Here is a 20,415-nt window from a genome sequence, read left to right on the forward strand (position 1 = left end):
CTATTATTCAGCCTTAAAATGAATGCCAATATGTCCCAACATGGATGAACCCTTGAAAAAAAAAACATTATGCCAAGTAAACTAAGTCAAATTAAGAGAACAAATGCACAATTATGTTTATATAAAGGACTTAGAGTAGAAAAATTTATAAGGACAGAGTGTAGAGGTTCCCAAGGAGTGGGGAATGAGGAGTTGTTGTTTCATAGGTACATTTCTGTTTGAGAAGATGAAAAAGTGAAGAGTCTACAGCATTGTAATTGCATTTAATACCACCAAATTGTATACTTAAAAATGGTTAAAGAGGCAAATTTTATGCTATCCAAAGGCAAGAGGCTGCTTCCAGATGCCAGGACACACCTTATTCCTGGAAAACAGCTGGGGTCCATAGACTGCCTCTGAAAGAACGAACAAGGCTTGAGAGAGGGGGCCCTCCAGCAGCGAGGCATTCCCCCTCCCGGGTTTCGGCAGCAATGAAAGAATGAACAAGGCTTGTCGTCGGAGCCCGTTTATTGAGGAACAGCTCTGCATATTTATAGAGCCAGGGGTGGTTTGAAAGTTGGCATGGGGTGATTTTTGATTGGAGGGTAAGGATCAGGTGAGCCAGCAGGGCTAGTCTGATTGGTGGGTAGGATCAGATGAGTCAGCAGGGCTAGTCTGATTGGTGGGTAAGGATCAGGTGAGCCAGCAGGGCTCTGATTGGTGGGTAAGGATCATGTGAGCCAGCAGGGCTCACCATTGGATGGCTCTTCTTGGGGGATGGGGAAGTTAGTCTTTGGAGCCAGGATGACTCCCAACATCCTCCAGACCCTGATTTGCTGTTGAGGGACCTGGTGGAAGTTGTGAATACAAACTTCTTGTGGCCACTTAGTGCACATCACCTCCACCTACTAGGCAGAAACAAAAAGTGAGGCCAAGACACTGTGCTCCCCACCACCACCACCACAGCAATAATAACTCTGTCTGGCAAACAAAATACATCTTCCATCATGTTTCAGAATTGCAGAAGGAAATTTTTAAGTGGTCTTTTTTTAATGAATACAAGCAGTATAGTTCAGTGATCCATTCAGGATTTTGAATAGTATGGATCTTTAACTGCAGGGCCTAAATGTCAGAATATCTAATAACTAAACATCATGATTTCTTAAAACAGAAAAGCAGTGTAAATTGCAGTTTGACTTTTTTCCCAATACCACAGTGATATTTTTCATTCACTAGGAAAAAAAAACACACTTAGGGAAACACATATTGGGCATCTTAAAAATTACATCCAAATGCTGCAACTGAACATCAAGAAAGAGCATCCAGAGCCAAATGCCACCAAAGAGGTACACGCCCCCATTAGCCCCTGTGTCCAGAGACAGTCAACCTGGCAGCTCTCAGCTGTACTGAGCTGGGGCCCTCGTCCCCTGGAGAAACACTGAAAATAGTCTTTCAACAGAACCCTCTCAGTAATTTCTGGGTCTGTGTTTGATCTGAAAAGCCGGAAATATCTGTCAATGCTTCCCAGCAACCTATAATTCTGAGTTAAGATTTTCTAATTTAGAAAACATAAAAAGTGGGGGCGGGGTGGGGAGGGAGGACCAACCGTTGTGGTTGATGCCGGCAGCTCAAGAGGCTTTGTAGCCAGAGATAGATTCCTTCATGAACAGTTTCAAACACTTTCTCCTCTTAGAGATGCCAAAACAATAAAACACATACATTTCTATTATTCACTTTTTAATTTGATTTCCACTTTTCTTTAAGATAAGCACGTTCATGGTTTTAAAGATCACGTAGTTCTATGAGGATTCTAACAAAACAACAGCAAGCAATTTCATGTTCTTCAGCTCCTTACCCTTAATCCCACCTTTCCAGAAGGAATCGCCTTCTTTTTCACTTCTTTTTTTCTGGTGTCTCCCCTATTTCCAATAATATGCTCACAGTACTATTTTTTTTTCCATTCAGGTGACTTCCTCTGAGCGTCCTACAGTTGAAAAAATAGGAATCAGGACCATAGGCACACACTCATTTCCTTTATCCACATCTTCCCATTATATCATAATTTTTTTTTATTAAGTCATCACATAACACGCACATTGGCCGACCACCCATATGATGACACAACGGGACTGCTGTGTAATACAGTGTCCTTTGACTACTTTTCCTTTTTGTACAGTGTTTTCGCTCTCTCTGGACTTCAAAAACAGGATTTCATTTCCTCCTTGGCTTGGTTTTCGTTATCTTTATCCCTCATTTGTTTCAAAACTCTTTTCCGGAGCTTTAATCCTTTCTTCAGTCCATGTGAACCCATCCGGTGATCCATCAGTTTCAGTTGTTCTTGGGGAAATCATTTCTGCGGTGCTTCATCTCCTGCCTCATCCTGACCTATGTGTTCTCTGAATCTGATGCCAAATTCTTTCCTGGAGATTTTTCCATCCTTTTCGATTCCCTCTGTCTCTCTCCTGCATTGCACACCCCTCCTCTTTACTTTCTTGGTGTTGGTGTTGGAGCACATCTTCTAGCAATTTTCATAGGTAGGTATCTGGGAAGTCAATTTTCAGAGACTTTGCCTGTCTGTAATTGTGTTTCTTCTACCCTCGTCTTTGACAGTTTGGATGGGGATGATATTCTGTAGTAGAAGTTATTTTCTTCAAAATCTTGAAATCATTGTTCATTGTCTTCTAACATCCAAGGCTACTTCTGAGAAATCCGAGGAGAGTTTAATTCTTAACCCTTTCCATGGCCTGTTTTGTTTCTTCTCTCAAAAAAGTTTTGAGTGTTTCTGTTTGTACACAAATCTCTGAAACTTTGTGATGTTATGCCTAGATATGGCTTTTTTTTCCCACTGATTCTCCTGAACGTTGGTAAGGTGTGTCTATGACTTAGATCCGTCAGTTTGGAAGTTGTTTCTTGAATTATTTTTTGATACCTTTCTCCAATCTATTCTTTCTCTATTTCTTTCTCAACCTCTTATGAGGGAGACATTGCACCTTCCAGTCTGATTCTCTAATTTTCCTACTTTTTTTAAATCACCTCCTCCATTTCTGCTTTTTGTTCTGCTTTTGATGAGATTTCTTAAACTTTATTTCCAGTCCTTCTATTAATGTTTTACTTTTGCTGTTATATTTTTGTTTTCAATTTTTTATTTTATTCTTGAGAGGTTTGTTTTTTTTTTTAAATAGCCTTCTAATCTTGTTTTACTAAGTGTTAATTTCACCTCTTAATTCTCTAAAAACTTTCATTCTCTCTAAATTTTCTTCTACTGTCTTCCCTCTCCCCCACTTTGGTTGCTTTGGGTTTGAGAGTTAGAAGTGTCCCTCAGATTCCTGATGCCCCTTGAAGAGGCTTTGGAAGGCCAGGTCTTCACTAGTCCCCAATTGCCTAGCCCATCAGATTGCCCTCCTGCAAACCCCTTCTAGAGAGCAGCAGACATGTCGGCTGTGCAAAGACAGCCCTTCTCAGACTCTAGTACTTTTTTTTTTTTTTTTTTAGCTATCAGCAATTTGTGAAAATATCTTGTATTTTCCCCCTGAGAAAACATATCAGAAGTCAAAAGAACAAGTGGAGGCTGAATAGAACTGGAATTCAAGAGTTATTTGGAGCTACAAAACACCACCCTGATCAGTCCCCGCCTAATCAAGTCACAGAGAAGGTGTCACCCACAGACAAGATGTAGAAAAGCATTCTGAGAGCCATTTGGGGGGACTCTGGATTTTCTCTTCTTTTTATTCGATATTTCAGGTACAGTGAACTAGCAAGTAAACATATATAGGTTTGCTTGTAGGTTTGCTTTTATTTCATTTCGGGTAAAACGTTTGGATTATAAGATGTAAGATGTATTTGAACTTTTGTACACTGAATATAAATGTTTTCAACAGGAAATTCTCGACTCTCCTTGCCTGGCTGTTCTTACTCAGAGTTCAGCAGCATCTTTCTTTTTTGTTGTCTTGTTTTTTGTTTGTTTTTTTTTAACTTTTCTGATTTTTTTATTTGTTATGAATGACAATAGAATTTTTCTTGACATATCATACATACACAGGGTATAACTGTGTGGTTGTACGTGATGTGGAGTTACACTGGTCATGTATTCGTATATGAACATAGGAAAATTATGTCCAATTCATTCTACTGTCTTTTCTATTCCCACCCCACTCCCTTCCCTTCAGACTCCTTTAATCCAATGAAATTCTATCCCCCCCCCACTATTGTGTGTCAGAATCTACATATCAAAGAGAACATTCAGCCTTTGGTTTTTTTGTTTTGTTTTGTTTTGTTTTGGATTGGCTTATTTCACTTAGCATGGTAGTCTCTAGTTCCATCCATTTACCAGCAAATGCTATAATTCTATTCTTCTTTATGGCTGGGCAATACTCCATTGTGTATATATATATATATATATATATATATATACCGAATTTTCTTCACCCACTCATCTGTTAAAGAGCACCTAGATTGGTTCCATAGCTTAGCTATTGTGAATTGAGCTGCTATAAACATTGATGTGGCCATATTACTACAGTATGCTGATTTTAAGTCCTTTGGGTATATGCCAAGGAGTGGGATAACTGGGTCAAATGAGTGGTTCCATTCCAAGTTTTCTGAGAAATCTCCATGCTGCTTTCCAGAGTGGTAAAGTGCATCATCTTCATGAGTCATAAACCTGGCTGCCTTCTGGAACGTAATGAGGGGCAGAAGAGGGATGTCTGCCTTTTAGTACACAAACTCTTCTTTATAACCATGTTTCAGCATGCTTCTCTCTTCCTCTTGTTCAGCCCTTGAGAATGAACATCCACTCCACCTCTGGAACAGAGGAGAGCGTTCATCACCAAGTGGAGGGTACAGTGAGGTCTAGACAGTCCTATTGCTTCTTGTAGAGACTTTCAAACAGTCCTCTCAGCTCCCTCTGCCTCTTGTCCCAAAGTTCACCCTTGGAGCCATTGAGCATCTCTAAGGCCTGGGCTGTTGGAGGTTCTGCAGAGAGCTTGGCTTGCACAGGTGCATCCTACTTGTAGCTAGTTATCAGTTTTCTGAGATCTGCTCTGCCAGAATAAACTCATCAGTTTATTCTCTAGTTTTGAGAAGGCTAGGTTGTACTCTCCATTGTGTTTGTCCTAGTAGGTTCATGCCTTTTTTAAACAATCCTTTAGCTGTCATCTGAGAAGGGTCAGGAAGGATGAAGGTAAATCCATGTGTTCTATCTGCCATATCTAATCAAAACCTTTGCTATTTTTAAGAGGAAAATGTTTATAATTTAAATTTTTTTTTCAATATATCCAGAATTATGTGCAATTTTTGCGTGCAACTAAATTCTTCGAGTTAGTGGTTATCAAAGAGTGGTTCTCTGAGCCAGTGCATTAACCTCAGCTGGGAATGTGTTGGGAAATTTACATTCTTGGGTCCCACCCCAGACCTACTGGATCAGATTCAGACACCCTCAAGACAGAGTCTAGAAATGAGCAAGACTTTCAGGTGGCTCCGATGCTTGCTAGAATGTGACAACCTGCCACAGGTGATGGAGGGACTCCAAACGCTTGAGAAACCTAAATCCCAACATGAACTCCACAGTCATCTCTTCAAATCCAAACCCAACAGGGCACCCAGCCAAATAAAGAGGCTGTTTAGAGATAACTTCCTCTGCCTGGATCTACCCTCCTGAGAAAACACTTGTGGATTTAGATACCTTTTTCTTTCACAGCACTTAGACCAGGAACCCAGGCAGACTAGACAAGGTGGGAGAAGGAATGAGAGTCGGAAGTAGAGAAGTCTGGGGAGGAGGGATGTAGCAGAGCCTCATCCCTCTTCTACTTCTTCCATTACCAACAGGTTGGAAAAGGAGCCTCTAGATCCATAAGACAGCACCTCTGGAAGGCTCCTGGAACAGGAGGATCCTTGTTTACTGCCCTTTGCCTGCCTTCGGAGGCTGCTGGCATCTCAGCCACACAAACCCCTCACCACTGCACCCCACCCCACCCATTTGTGCAACTCTTGATATCCCTCACTCTGTGTCTTGTCTCCTTCCCTCGATTTCTTCCCCTTCCACATCTTGATGATGTTCTCTGCATGTGCTGCCCTGGAACAACCACAGCAGCTCATCTCCCCTCCCGGACGCAGAAGGAACCACCTGAGCTCTCTCCGCGGCCCCATTAATGTCCCTTTCCACCCTCCTCCCCAGGTACATCTTCACGGTCATTTACACCTTTGAAGCTTTGATCAAGATACTGGCAAGGGGATTTTGTCTAAATGAGTTCACTTACCTGCGAGATCCTTGGAACTGGCTGGACTTTAGCGTCATCACCCTGGCGTGAGTACTTGCCCACACTGATTTGTGTTTGTCCCTGTGTGTTCAGGCTCAGGCTCTGGACGTGTTTTCTGGCCTCATTTCAGCTTCCTTATCTGGCTTGGGGTTTTCTTGCCATAGAGTGTTGCTTTTGAAGTCACTCAGGTTAGTCCCACATCCACAGGAACAAGTCAAAGACCTCAGCTCTGAGCTGATAATGATGAGGCAAAGTTCATCCTGCCCATATTGGGTAACTAGCCAAAATGGAGGCATCTCCAGAGGAACCATGTCTGAGCAGATAGATTGGCCGAGGCTGCGTGCTTGAATATTCATCATTTGTGTGGTGCACAGAGCCTCTAGATCATGTTGCATCTTCTAAAATGGTCTTTTCCAAAAGAGAATGTGATGATTAAATCAGTGCCTGTGTCTACAGATGGTAGTGCACCAGGTTCTAAGTCTCTGTCCTGAGTTTTCCTAAGTTCACGCTATCGGACGTTATCCTTACTTATGTTGCATGAATTCCTGGGGCCCTCTCCGTGCAGAAATGCTGACTGACTTCTGATCTTACAGATATGTTGGTGCAGCAATAGATCTCCGAGGAATCTCTGGCCTGAGGACGTTCAGAGTTCTTAGAGCTTTAAAAACAGTTTCTGTGATCCCAGGTGAGCTGCTTTAACCAGCACATGTATTCACAGAGCAAATGTTAGTCTTCACAGCCTAATGCCCTTCTTTGGTTTTCACAAAAACCCTGTAAGGACTACTGTCCTCATTTAAGAGAAAAAGAAACCAAGGCTCTTAATATAGAAAACACAATCTCTAGGCCTTGTCACTACTAGTAAGAGCAAAGTGTGAGCTGGAGTCCAGGTGCAGTGGCTCATGCCTGTAATCCCAGCAGCTCTGGAGGCTAAGGCAGGAGAATCACAAGTTCAAAGCCAGACTCAGCAATGGTGAGGAGCTAAGCAATTCAGTGAGACCCTGTCTCTAAATAAAATACAAAACAGGGCTGGGGATGTGGCTAACAGTTTTCTCCATCTCAATTCCCAATCTTTCACTTTCCCTTCCCAACTCTCTTCCCTGATCCCCTTCCTTCATTCTATTGATCTTCCTTCCATTTATTTATTTTTTTAGTTGGTGTGTTATAGTTATATGTAAAATTGGAATGCATTGTGATAATTTCATATATGCAAATGGCATAATTGGTCAACTTCATTCCCCAGATCTTTTCTTTTCCCTTCCCTCCTCCCTCCCCTGGTCCCTCACTTCTACTCCTTATCCTCCTTCAATGTTTGCAAGGTCCCCCTTTTTATTCCTTTTTTCTCTGTAGCTTCCACGTATGAGAGAAAACATGGGGCCCGGGATTTTCTGAATCTGGCTTTTTTTCACGTAGCCTGATGTTCTCCAGTTCCAAACTAAGCAAGTCTTGATGATAGAGAATTCAGAAACAAGCGTAGTCCACCAAAGCTCATCTTATTGGGTCTCCAAGATCTCTATTGTCACCTTTCTGTGACTACTCAACCCCCACTAGTTTGATGGTGGGGATGGTGAAGACAGAGATAAAGTAAACACCCTGAAACAGCCCTCTGTTCACCCCCTTGTGGCCAGGAGGATGATGTCCCCTCTCCACTGAGAATCTCTTCCCTCACTGGGGAAATAGAAACAACAATTCTAGAGCAGAAACCCTTTTCTACCAGTCCATGTCTGGCTCTGCAGGGAGAGATTTGAAACCCTTTTTCCAACTCCCCCTGGACAAAGTCCATGAAGAAACCACAATTGTGTCTTCTGGTGTCTCTCTCACCTACTCTTAGCCAGAAGATCCTGAGTCTTGTTCACAGACCTGGCCTGTCCAATTTCCCTCTGTGGCTTCCTCTCTCACCTCTATCCACCTTGCACCATGTTCCAGAATCCAACCCGTGATTCCCCAAATACTCCAAACCCATGCTCATCTCCCAGCCTGAGGCTGGAATGTCCTTCCTCCTTTCCTTACTCAGCTCACACTTATTTCTCAGGGCTCTGTCAAGGACAGAGTATTTGTAACATAGTGATAAGGACACCCCCTGGTCTTTTCCAACCTCCCCACACTCCAGCCACCCCATTCCCATCGTGAACTTCAGTTTAAGAACTCTCCTCTGTGTGCTCATCCTCTTGATAGCACCATGAAGTTTCCCTTCCGCTGTCAAACCCCCCACTGCACACCAGTGCCCCAGCTGTCACTCAGCTCTCAGCTTAGGGACTGCCATGTGGAGTGCTCAATGGATTACTGGTTCACCATCAAGACAGCCCTGACTGCTTCCCTAGACAAAGCTCTTTCGGCTGCCTGTGAGGCTTCCCTACCAAAGAAGTTAATTTCATTTGCCGGAGCAACAGTCACCCCTTCTTCAATGAGCACGGCCCACACCTTTGCTGCCAGCTCTGCTTGGCTGGGAGATATTCTTCCTCAATGTTTCTTGGTTTCTACCTCAGTAATTCTCAGTGGTTTGCATGGTCTAACTCTGTGGCTAAGTTCATCTTTCTCTCTCTCTCTCTCTCTCTCTCTCTCTCTCTCTCTCTCTCTCTCTCTCTCTCACACACACACACACACACACACACACACACACACAGACACTGAGATTCATGAGTCCCATGCCTTGAACTGCCTCTCTCCAGAACAGAGATACTAAGATGAGCACTGAAAGATGCCACAGACTGGAGATAAGTGAGTAACCTCACAGGAGAACATAGTGGTTATTCAATTTTTAAAATGGAATTGCTTGTATCAGAAATTTATTAGCCCTGAGATGATAAGAAATGCATTGCCTAGTACTCGATTGCTTATCTTTATAATGAGAATAATAGCCCCTGCTCGCCTGTCTCTCACGGCTATTGCCAGGTCCAGATGAGAAGCTGGGCTTGGATCTGCCCTGGAATTTATAAACACTTCACACCTGTAAGGAGAGAGTGGGGAGGATGGCTCAGAAGCATGTCTGTGTCCTGTGGGGTGCCTCCTTCACATGGGAGCATCACGTTCATCCTCCTGCAGGGCTGAAGGTCATTGTAGGAGCCCTGATCCACTCGGTGAGGAAACTGGCTGATGTGACCATCCTCACCGTCTTCTGCCTGAGTGTCTTCGCCCTGGTGGGCCTGCAGCTCTTCAAGGGTAACCTCAAGAACAAGTGTGTCAGGAATGACACAGCTCCAGATGACGCCTCTAATTACTCATCTCACAGAACACGTGAGTGGGTTTTCTATCATGGAGATCAGGCCTGGTTGGGACAGCAGGACCAGATGGACATAGGGACAAGGGGGAGGGGGAGGCCCCTGCAGATCTGTGTAGACGTATGGTTTGATTCCTCAGAGTTGTTTCACTTTGGGGTCACCGTTGCTTGTTGCTCAGCATCCCTTTTGCAAAGAAATTAGCTTTAAATCCAGAAGCAAGTCATTCTGACTGTGCTGGGAGGACTTAGAGCTGAAGTCTCTGATCAACCCTTCTTGGAAGGGGCTTCACACCTTCTTCATGGCTCAGGATGTCAGCTGAGTGCCCATTGAGTATATGCAGCTGAGGGAGCTCACCTCCACTCAGAGAGATTATTTAGAAAGTGTTGTGTTTGCTATATAGGCTTGGGTCAGAAGATTCAGAATCGTATATGTAAGACTTTTATTTCTTCCTTTCTTTGGCAGATGTATCATATGTTATTAAGCCAGGCACTTCTGATCCTTTACTGTGTGGCAATGGATCTGATGCAGGGTGAGTACCCTCCCATGACAGCCCCAAAGCCCAGCAGTCTGGGTTGCAGGTTGTGAGGAAGATGGATGAGTCATGGTCTTTGCCATCCTAGACTTTATGGAAATAGTGTAGAGGGGAGTGAGGGGAGCAGGGGATTGTGGGGATAGGAAGGGTGGTAGAATGAGACAGACATCATTACCCTGTATACATGTATGATTACCCTACTGGTGTGACTCTGCACCATGTCCAGCCAGATGAATGAGAAATTGTGCTCCATTTGTGTACAATGTGTCAAAATGCATTCTATTATCATGTATAACTAATTAGAACAAATTTTAAAAATCATCAGAACCAACTGCTTATACTAGATCAACTATACTGAATAACTACCTACCTAATCAACTCTACCTAATCAGTATGAATAGGAATTAGGTGGAGTGATTGCTTAGGATTCTGAAATTGCAGGAAATACTTTTTTTTTTCTTTTTGGAGGAAAAAAATAGAGAAGTGGTGTACAAGTTAGCTTTTGCCATGTAACAACCCCCAGATTTTATGACTTAAAACAGTTACCATTTATTTAGCTCATGATTCTATGCATCAGCATTTTGGGCTAAGATCAGGTGGCACTGAATAGATTCATTCATGCAGGCAGTGGACAGATCAATAGCAAGGCAGCTGATCTTGAATACCTGTCCTCTATGTGTGATTTTTTCATTCCCCAGCAGTCTAGCCTGAGCCTGTTCTCATGCAGGACCAGAGTTCCAAGAGAAATAGTAGAAGTGTGAAAGTCCTCTTGAAGTCTAGACTTAAAACTGGTATGATGTCACACTTTCTGTATTCTATTGACCAAAGCAAGTCACAAACCAGTACAGATCCAAGGGGTGAGGAAATAGACTTCATGGCTCAAGGAAAGAGCTGCAAAGTCATATTGCAAAGGGGTGAGGTAAGATAGTGAAAGGGGGAGAATTATAGTCATTTTGAAAATGTCCTACTCCAGGAAGAAATTAATATTTATTAAGTATATTTATATCAAATGCTCTGCATTTAACTATCACAGCTAACTCCATTATATGGGTTTCATTATTCTTGCATACTAGAGGAAGAAACACATGCATAACACTTTGCAATTTCAAATTTCTTCAGAGGTCAGACACATAACAACAAATGAGTAGAGCAAGCCAGGAGGGAACCATAGCAACTGGGAGTTCATTCCCCATCTAAGGGAACAGTCATTGCTCACTCTAGCCTGTGGTTGCCATGTGGAAATGTGGGCCCACTGCTTTGAGCTCTCTTCACTTTTAAAGAAAGACAGGAAATTTTGATTTTTTTAAGTGAAATTCCCCGACTATAAACTTGGTTACTCGTTCCCCAAAATGTCTACATATTGTGTTGACCAAACAAAATATGTCTACATGCTAAATTCAGCTTGTAAGCTGCCGGGGCGGGGGGGGGGGGTTGGTGTTTTATTTCTCATGCACACACACAAAAAAAATGTTGCACTGTGGAGAACAAGTGCTGAGCTACAGGCTCCATGGGCTGGGGAAAGACAGTGAGGTGCCAGGGGATGCAGTTCAGAGAAGGCTTCCTGGAGGTAGTGGTTGAATAGTCAAGTTGCAGTAGGATGCTTCCAGGTGGGGTTTCCAAGAGATGCTTGGATGGGGACCATTCCAGGTGGCAGAACAGAAAGTGAGATGAAGCTAAGGGGTGAGCATCCCTCGGTTCTGCCTCATGCTTTGGCTTCTGGGCCTCTGGAGTGAGACATGAGCAGAAAAGATTCATGCAGCAGGTCAGAAAGGTCAGGTCCCTCTCTCCCGCCTCCATATCTGTGAGCCTGGAAGATCCACACTCACAGTGCCGTCACTCCCTGATCATCTGACAGCTCCCCATTGCCCAAGTGGAGCTGGACAGGACCTATAAGGCTCTACCTTAATCAGCTCACTAGGAAAATAATCTCAGATAGAGCTGAGGGGAGAGGACAAGAGAGAGAATTTAGTCCACATCCGATTCCTTGGTTTCTGTCCTTACAAATGCACTTGGCATTTGAGTCTCTGGCTCAGGGAGGGTGGTTGTTTTGATGTCAATCTCCATTTTCCTTTGGATTTAAACCAAGCCCCCCACCTCCAATGTCCCTTTCATGTCTAGATGATGGCATTTCTCAAGGCAGTAGCTCCAGAGCAATCCAAGTACTTTCCCATTATAAAGTTGTAAGGGGTCCATCTATGCCTCCCTCCTTAGCTCACAGAGAAGCCAGACCTCCTCCTGGGCAGGTCCAAACCAGGCAGTGGAGGAATGGACCCAGCTTGGAAATTAGTTGACAGGTCAGCTCCAAACAATAGCACAGTGAGCCCCGAGGGAGCCTGCTGTGAACACCAAACCTGGGTCTGATGCTGAGCCACAGAAGAGCCAGGGTCCTGAGTAAAGTCCTCCATGGATCAAGGGCACCATGGGAGGAAAATCTGGGGTCTCGAGGTGGAGAATGAGTACTGCAATACCTGAGGAGTTTCAGCATTCTTTCACTTGTGCTATTCCAGTCCCTCCTTTTGGAAGCTCCCAATAGCCAGAATTTTAATTTGCATTTTAAATATAATATTTAATATGCGAAAGGCACTGTGCAAGAGACTGTGCCCCATGGTCTCGTTGAATCCTCAGATCAGTTAACTGTTGCTACACTGAGCGGTAAGCTGTCGATGTAGAGTGACGAGGGTGAGGTCGTACAGAAGACCTAGAAATAAGCCCGTCCTCAGAGTTCATTAGAAAACTACCTCCTTGGGAGAACAACCCAAGAGACTGCCTTTAAATGTGGGTCTGCAGAGTCAGGGAACTTGCAAATCTCACAATGGAGATCGAACAGGAATTGATGGTAATTAATTTACTAGCATTCTAATCAATTCAGTGAGTCTTGAAGCTATGTGTTCACATGGATGTCTGAAGTAAGGAGAATCCCTGAGGTTGGTGCTGGGCATGTCACCCAGGAGTAAAAGATTCTTGTAGTTCACACAAGGTTTCTGCTACTGTGTCCCCCTGATTAGGCCATCCCCACTGGGGTGGACGGGAGATACTCACATGTCCTGAGCTGAGAGATACTTTTTTTCATCTATCCACCTGTGTGTGTGTGTGTGTGTGTGTGTGTGTGTGTGTGTATGTAAGTCTAGCACATCCACCCCAGCTCTCACCAAGTAGCCATCAGCCTCTCCATCTTTAGGAGGAGACTGAGCTGACTTAAGTATTGGGCTCCTTTATGGCTACATTTCTCCTCTCTAATGAATATGCTGGCACCTTTGTGGATTTAGCCAACTGATTTTTCTCTGAGCCCCACCTTCCTCATTATTATTGAGATGAACAAATTGCAGTGTTAGCAAAGCAAATGGAAAGTGCTGTTTTTATTGTTAACTATAATTGGTCAGTCTTCCTTTGATAGACAGCCGTGCAGACAATGCCAACAGGCTCATGACTACATTCTGCATTATTATTACGGAATCTCCTTATCCTGGTATGAACTGGCAAAGAACTTGACACCTTATGGAATCAGGTCTGGGCAGTCATCTGGCCTTCCCAGGATACTCCCCTAGACATAAAATGCTGGAGTAAAAGAACTAGCATCTCCATTTTAGGGATGAGAGAAACTGAATCCTAAAGATACTAAGTGTCCAAAATCATTCAGCTTGGATCTGGAGACTACCATGCTAAGTGAAATAAGCCAATTATCTGACCCCCACCCCTGCCACCACACACACACACACACACAAAAGAAAAGATAGATTAGTTTCTCTGATATGTGGCAGTTAACCCACAATTAGGGAGGGGGAGATTAGAAATTCAGTGGAGGGGCTGGGGTTGTGGCTCAGCGGTAGAGCACTCGCCTAGCACGGGCGGGACCCGGGTTCAATCCTCAGCACCACATAAAAATAAAATGCATTGTGTTGTGTCCATCTACACCTAAAAAATAAAAAAATATAACAAAAAAAGAATTAAAAAGAAAAGAAATTCAGTGGAATAGACAAGGGAGAATGAAAAAAGAAGGGAAGAGGGATAGGAATAGGAAAGACAGTGGAATGAATCTGGCATACTTTCCTAGGTTCATGTATGAATGCACTCCAGTGAATGTCACCATAGGACTGGCATCCCAATTAGAATAAGGTATATTCCACAATTGTATAATTATATCAGAATGGACTCTGCTATCATGGGTAACTAAAAAGAACCAATAACATTTTAAAAAGAGTCACCCAGCTAATAAGAAGAAGGCCTGGCCTTTGACTCTGACCTCTGACTTCAAACCCCGTGATTTCCCTGCAGCCCCAAGAAGCAGGGCTGCACAATCAATGACCTTCTCTGTTCTTGCTGCAGCCACTGCCCTGTTGGTTCCATCTGCCTTAAAACTTCTGAAAACCCAGATTTTAACTATACCAGCTTTGATTCCTTTGCTTGGGCTTTCCTCTCACTGTTCCGCCTCATGACACAGGATTCCTGGGAACGCCTCTACCAGCAGGTATTGATCTGCATGTCTCCACACAGACTAAGCTGGAGGCTGGTGGGTACACTGCATGGCTATACTGCTCCTGGAGGATCCTCACCTAACCTCAGGGACCTACGGGCTATGAGTACAGGTCTCTCTTCTTTACCTTGAATCTGCAGACTCTCAGAGCTTCTGGGAAAATTTATATGGTCTTTTTTGTGCTGGTCATCTTCCTGGGATCTTTCTACCTAGTCAACTTGATCCTGGCTGTGGTCACCATGGCGTACGAGGAACAGAACCAAGCAACAATTGCTGAAATTGAAGCAAAGGAGAAGAAGTTCCAGGAGGCCCTGGAGATGCTCCGGAAGGAGCAGGAGGTTGGTTTGTAAGGGTCAAAAACTTTATGAGTGCCGGGCACATGCCTGTCATCCCAATGACTTGAGAGGCTGAGGCAGGAGGATCTCGAGTTCCAAAGCCAGCCTCAGCGAAAGCAAGGCACTAAGCAACTCAGTGAGACCCTGTCTCTAAATAAAATACAGAAGAGGGCTGGGGATAGGACTCAGTGGTCGAGTGCCCCTGAGTTCAATCTCTGGCACACACACACAAAAATGCTTTGTGAACACAATAGCACAGTGTATATTCTTGGATAGAGTCTGAATTAGATTCACTTACAAATTACCAAGTTTCACTTAGAATAAGCTGCCATTCTAGGTAACTGCAAGAGGATGCCTCTTACCTCAGGGATTGTTTAGTGAAGTTTTTCTCCAAAAAGAGGACCTGAATGAGGATTCTGATACAAGTAATTTATTCTGGGAGTCTTCTCAGGAGAAGTGGAATGAAGGAAGCAGGGTGGAGTGGGAACAGAACTAAACAATGAAGTGGTCTCAACCCAAGACTAGCTTCAGTCTGAGTCCATGGAGAGCTCTGGAGCATGATTTGTACCACAAAGTTAGCCCCTCCTTGAGGCAAGTGGCTGGGCCTTTTGTACCCCCATATCTGCACCACTGAAGGAAACCTATGGAGTTTTTCTCCATGATGTAGGTGTGTGCATTAACAGCCGCCACAAACAGCTAGGGACAGGTATACAAACCTTGTAAAAAGGACTGAATGGGGCACCAAGAGTCGACTGCAGGGTCTGAGGAAGGGAGGTGACCCAGAGGTGGATGTTTCTTTTGTGTCTCAATCTCACCACCGCCTTGATCCTAACCCTTAACCTCCTCAGTCTCAAATCCCCCATCCCTGTGACACTCCATGTCAGGGGGACACATTTGTTCTAAGCCCACCAGATCCTGCTGGGTGAAGCTGCTGTTCTTTCTCCTCAGGTGCTGACAGCACTGGGGATTGACACAGCCTCTCTCCATTCCCACAATGGATCACCTTTAGCCTCCAAAAATGCCAGTGAGAGAAAGCACAGAATGAAATCAAGAGTGTCGGACTGCTCCACAGATGACAACAGATCACCCCAATCTGAGACTTACAACCAGCGCAGGATGGTAAGGGGCTCTGGTTTGCATCTTAAAGATGCCCCACCTTGTCAGCTGCTATGGACAGTGGGTTGACATGGGGAAAAGTCTGTAGCAGGGAGAAAGCCAGAGGCACAGAGATCAGGAGGATGTTTTAGTAATCCAGACGCTCCATCCCAATGGTGGCCTAAATGAGGACAGAGGCATGTTAGATAGGGAAAGAGGTAAGTTACAGGGATCTTTCTGAAAGGAAGGGACCAACAAGATTGGGATTGGGGGATGTAGAAAAAGAGGAATCCAAGATCATTCCAGAGTTTCAGGAGTCATCTTTAGTTAACTGAGTGGTGGTTCTAAAGCAGGGGCACTGGAGGAAGGATCCAGGGTTGTAAGGAAGGCAGGGAGCCCATGTTGGACCTGCTGACCTTGAAATGTTTGGGAACATCAAAGGTCAGCTTCCCTGGACGCTCTGATCTGCAGCTCCTGAGGGGGGCAGGCGGTCTCTGTCCTTGGTGCTGAAACCATTCACAACTGTCTTTCCCACCTCATACTTCCGGGCCTGCAGCTACAGTTGTTACCTATTGTTGGCATGGAAGATCCCAGAGCCCATTTCCGTGACACTGTCCAGTCCAGGAATAATGTCAGAATCTCACCTTATTCCCTTTAGCAATTCTACCCTCATTTGAATATTTAGCTCCTACTCCAAGGTCCCCCCCTCTAAGTCCTCACCAGGCTTCCTCCCACCACATCCCTGTCCCTTGAAAATCCAGTGTACAAAATGTATTCCCTTTCCATAGGCCTGAGCCATAATATTCCTTTTATGGAAGGGTAGTCACCACACTAATAGTGTGGAAAGGGCGATAAACATGGCTATTCTTCAGGCATCCTGCCCTCTCAATCTCTCTTCTTGATCTCTCTCATTTAAAGGACGTTCTACTTTTCTGTAACACCATTTCCAACCCCGAGATGTGTGTGCACACATACATACACAGACACACTTTTATGAACTCTGACCCTAGTAACATACCCACACTGAAGAATTTATCTGCATCTGTGCCCCTTTATTCCTTGCTCTGCCTTTTTTGAGCAGCACCTGCCATGCACAGGGCACAGTTCAGATGATGTTTCAAAGGAAATTTGACGAGAGCTCTGACAATCACAGAGCAGGATGAATCACAGCTTCCAAGGAAATGTCAATGACACTCTGAATTGGGCTTTAATTTCTCCCATTCACTCAGCCCCACACAGATTAGCATTTGGATGTCCAAGAATTGTTTGATGTATGCACTTGTCTCTCCACTTAGATTTACCTGCTTAAGGAAAAAATAGAGAGACTGTGTCTTGTTCATTCAAGAATACTGGGTGCTTGGTGTATTTAGTTCTGTAGACAGAAATAAAACATGGCCTCTTTCCCAAGGACTTCCATTGGGTGGAGGAGGCAGATATAAAAACAGCTTATGTGTTAAGTACTCTAGTAGAGGCATATATGTGGTGTTTTAGACATAAATGAAGAGACTTCCTCTCATATGGGGGTAGATGTGTGTCAGGAAAGGCCTCCTGGAGAAGGGAAAAGTGAAGTGAACAGCAAAGAGTATATAAGGTTCTTTCAGTAATTGAAGGTGTGGGAGGACTTGGGAGGATATTCTCCAGACAAAAAGAACATGTATGAACAAAGACAGGGGGAAAGTATGTGGGGCCTTCTTGCATGCAAACTGGTTGGTTGGGGTCCATTACAAGAATGCATCCCTTCCTCTTTTCCCAGACATGGACATCTGGAATATAGACCTTAGACAGCTTTTATATAAAGCCATTTTTCTGACCAGGAGTGATGAGATAGGGATTGGGGATAAGGCAGGAGAGATTATAGGGATTTTCAGGAACATGCAAAAGACTAGTTGACCTGTTTGATTGATGCACTTTAAGGCAATACCAATGATTAGACTCAAAGGTCATTGCCCACAATTTACCAAATAGGTTAATTCTGAAATAAATGGTAGCCAAGCAGGCACTGACTGTCAAATACTAGATCTAAATGTTTTCTTTTTCTTGATTGATTTGTACCTATTGTCTGAGTACAAATAAGTCAGTTTTCCCATTTTTAAATATGAATTGGTCAGTTGTTCACCTTTTCTTCAAAGTGGGACAGATTCATGGATTTTTTTGAGTTCTAGGGTCCTTGGCCATGTGTTCTAAGCAAAGAATGTTCAAGTTATAATACTGTGCTTGCAATGATGGTTGTTGAATAAGATCAGGCTCCAAATCATCAAGAAAGGAAAAACTTCAGTTTTGTGGAATAAGGAGAGATGTGAGGAAAACCAATTGGCAAGATATTCAACTTTTGTGGTTTAATAAATAAAAGGAGGATTGGGGTTGTAGCTTAGTGGTAGAGCACTTGCCTAGCACGTGTGAGGCACTGGTTTTGATCTTCGGCACCACATAAAAAGAAATAAATAAAATAAAAGGTATTGTGTTTATCTACAACTAAAAAAAATTTAAAATAAAAATAAATAAATAAAAGGAATTAAGGATGGGAGGAGCTGAGCAGTATGATCAAAATAGGGAATCAATGTTTAGATTTCAGAAATACTATGTATGATCCAAGGACAGGACCCAGCGCTTATTGTGGTCAGGTTCCCACAGTGGTCATGACACCTGGCTAACTCACACACTAACTTTCTGGGGTTTCCAGGCCTATGAACTAGCTCTTTTCCTCTGAAACCTGTAAGCCACATAGTTTTCTCAGTGGGAGATTTTGATGGGAAATGTTTATTGATTTGGAAGAATGGCATTATTCTTCCAGGAAATTAGGCTGCAACTCTTCCTTCAATCCTCCCATTGTTGACTGTTCAAAGCTTGCCTCGAGGGATCCTGGAAACTCATTACGCTATAAAGCTCTTGTCTCCTTTGCAATACAAACTCTCACTCTCTTACAGACAAAATGTAATGAATTGTACAACCTAATTTCCAGACAATAGAGTGCACTTGTCCATTCAACAACCACTTTCCAAGCATGTGCCCGTCCTGGTGTGCATAATAGAGTCTTCTTAGATCACAGCTTTGCATGTAGAGGAGGGAACTTAAGCAGTTTTGTCCAGCTCTATGGTCAAAGTTTGGCAAACAGCTGACCCATCCATCCAATGCAAGGTTGTCCTCTGATCTTGGCCATAATGACCTGTTAGCTGATCTTCAGCACTCATAGCCTCTCCTCTCTCCTGGCCTTTCCCTGAGTCTGTCTAGAATATCCTTTCCCCTGTCCACTCCACCTGTCTACCCTTCAGATCTGTATCATTATCTAGCTACTGGAAGGTCATGAGAATAGGGTCAGGAAGAGGAAGTGGGTGGAGGGAAGTGTGCTCTAGATTTGCTGGAGGACCAGCCTCCAGCCCACCTTCTTTCCTGCTCTTCTGGGGCAATGCCCAGTCTTTCCTAGGCCTTGCTTCTGGAAGGCGTCGGGCTAGCCATGGCAGTGTGTTTCATTTCCGAGCCCCTGGCCAAGATGTCTCATTCCACGATGGGATCACAGATGATGGAGTCTTTCATGGAGACCATGAGAGCCGACGAGGTTCCCTGCTGCTGAGCAAGGCTGTTGGACCGCCAGGCCCACTGTCTCAAACTCCCAGCCTTGGCTCTGGGCATGGAGAAGAGGGACACCCAATGCTGACCACTAGTGAGCTGGTCCCTGGAGCCACAGAAGTCCCGGTGAGTTTGTGCATGATCTAGACTCTCTCAAAGCCACCTCTCTCAAGCCAGAGGCCTTTGGCCAAGAAGCCCTGAGTGCCACCAGTGGAGAGGTCCTTGCCTCCCATCTGACTCCCATTTGACATGGTAAACTCAGAGCAACTGAGTTTACCTGAGTTTACCTGAGGTCAAAGAAATTTCCTGGCTTACTGTGCAGAGAAGTGATACCAATTATTTTCCATTTGTCTTCATATTTCCTCTCATTGTTTCTGTCCCCACTCACCATCACTGCTCTGGAGACCATCCCATTTTCTTGCTAGGGGCATGAGGTATGAGAAAAACCCAGGGCCCTTCTGCACTTGTCTCTGGTTATATGCAAATTACCCAAGACTTAGCAAATGAGACCCAGAAAAATTCTGGGAGGTTCTCAGGACAGACCTCAATAGAAATGAAGTGTCCCTTGCTTGACTCACAGAAGAAATAACTAAACAAAATGCACAAATTATACAACAGTGACTAAATGTCTAGCACTCTTTAATAGAATAATTACAGATTTAATGGTAAATCAGGGACTACTTACTGGATTAGAGCTGTGATTTAATTTGTGCTCTCCATCCAGTTTCAGTAAAGATGCTTCTAGTGTTTTTCATGTGCCCTCTGTGGCTAGCTAGAGATACAGAGCAATTTGCAAACAGACTTGTCAAGAGGTCATTATATGGTTCTACTGACTTGAGTGAGTATTAAGAACTGAGATGTGTTAACTCAGTCTGATGAGATGCCATGTGATTCTGGGTCCCAGCAAGAAGCAAGACGGTCACTCCAGTGGCAACGTGGAAAGATTTTAGAAAAGTACGTAGAAAGGTGT

The 20,415-nt window shown here is 44.0% G+C and overlaps 1 protein-coding gene across 4 annotated transcripts in view; it reads left to right on the plus strand.

Moving 5' to 3' along the window:
* Scn10a (sodium voltage-gated channel alpha subunit 10) overlaps nucleotides 1–20,415 on the plus strand; it is a 92,260-nt gene that overhangs the window by 18,590 nt on the left and 53,255 nt on the right. For 3 of the 4 annotated variants that reach the window (XM_078038114.1, XM_005317385.3, XM_078038115.1), the window contains exons 4-11: nucleotides 6,152–6,280; nucleotides 6,827–6,918; nucleotides 9,273–9,464; nucleotides 9,911–9,977; nucleotides 14,304–14,445; nucleotides 14,592–14,789; nucleotides 15,735–15,905; nucleotides 19,293–19,571. In XM_078038114.1, the coding sequence (XP_077894240.1) occupies nucleotides 6,152–6,280; nucleotides 6,827–6,918; nucleotides 9,273–9,464; nucleotides 9,911–9,977; nucleotides 14,304–14,445; nucleotides 14,592–14,789; nucleotides 15,735–15,905; nucleotides 19,293–19,571 (1,270 nt within the window). The remainder of the gene's footprint in view (nucleotides 1–6,151; nucleotides 6,281–6,826; nucleotides 6,919–9,272; nucleotides 9,465–9,910; nucleotides 9,978–14,303; nucleotides 14,446–14,591; nucleotides 14,790–15,734; nucleotides 15,906–19,292; nucleotides 19,572–20,415) is intronic. The other variant, XM_078038116.1, reaches the window with a different exon arrangement.

The sequence above is a fragment of the Ictidomys tridecemlineatus genome, chromosome 2 (assembly GCF_052094955.1).
Source record: "Ictidomys tridecemlineatus isolate mIctTri1 chromosome 2, mIctTri1.hap1, whole genome shotgun sequence".
NCBI classification, from domain to species: domain Eukaryota; kingdom Metazoa; phylum Chordata; class Mammalia; order Rodentia; family Sciuridae; genus Ictidomys; species Ictidomys tridecemlineatus.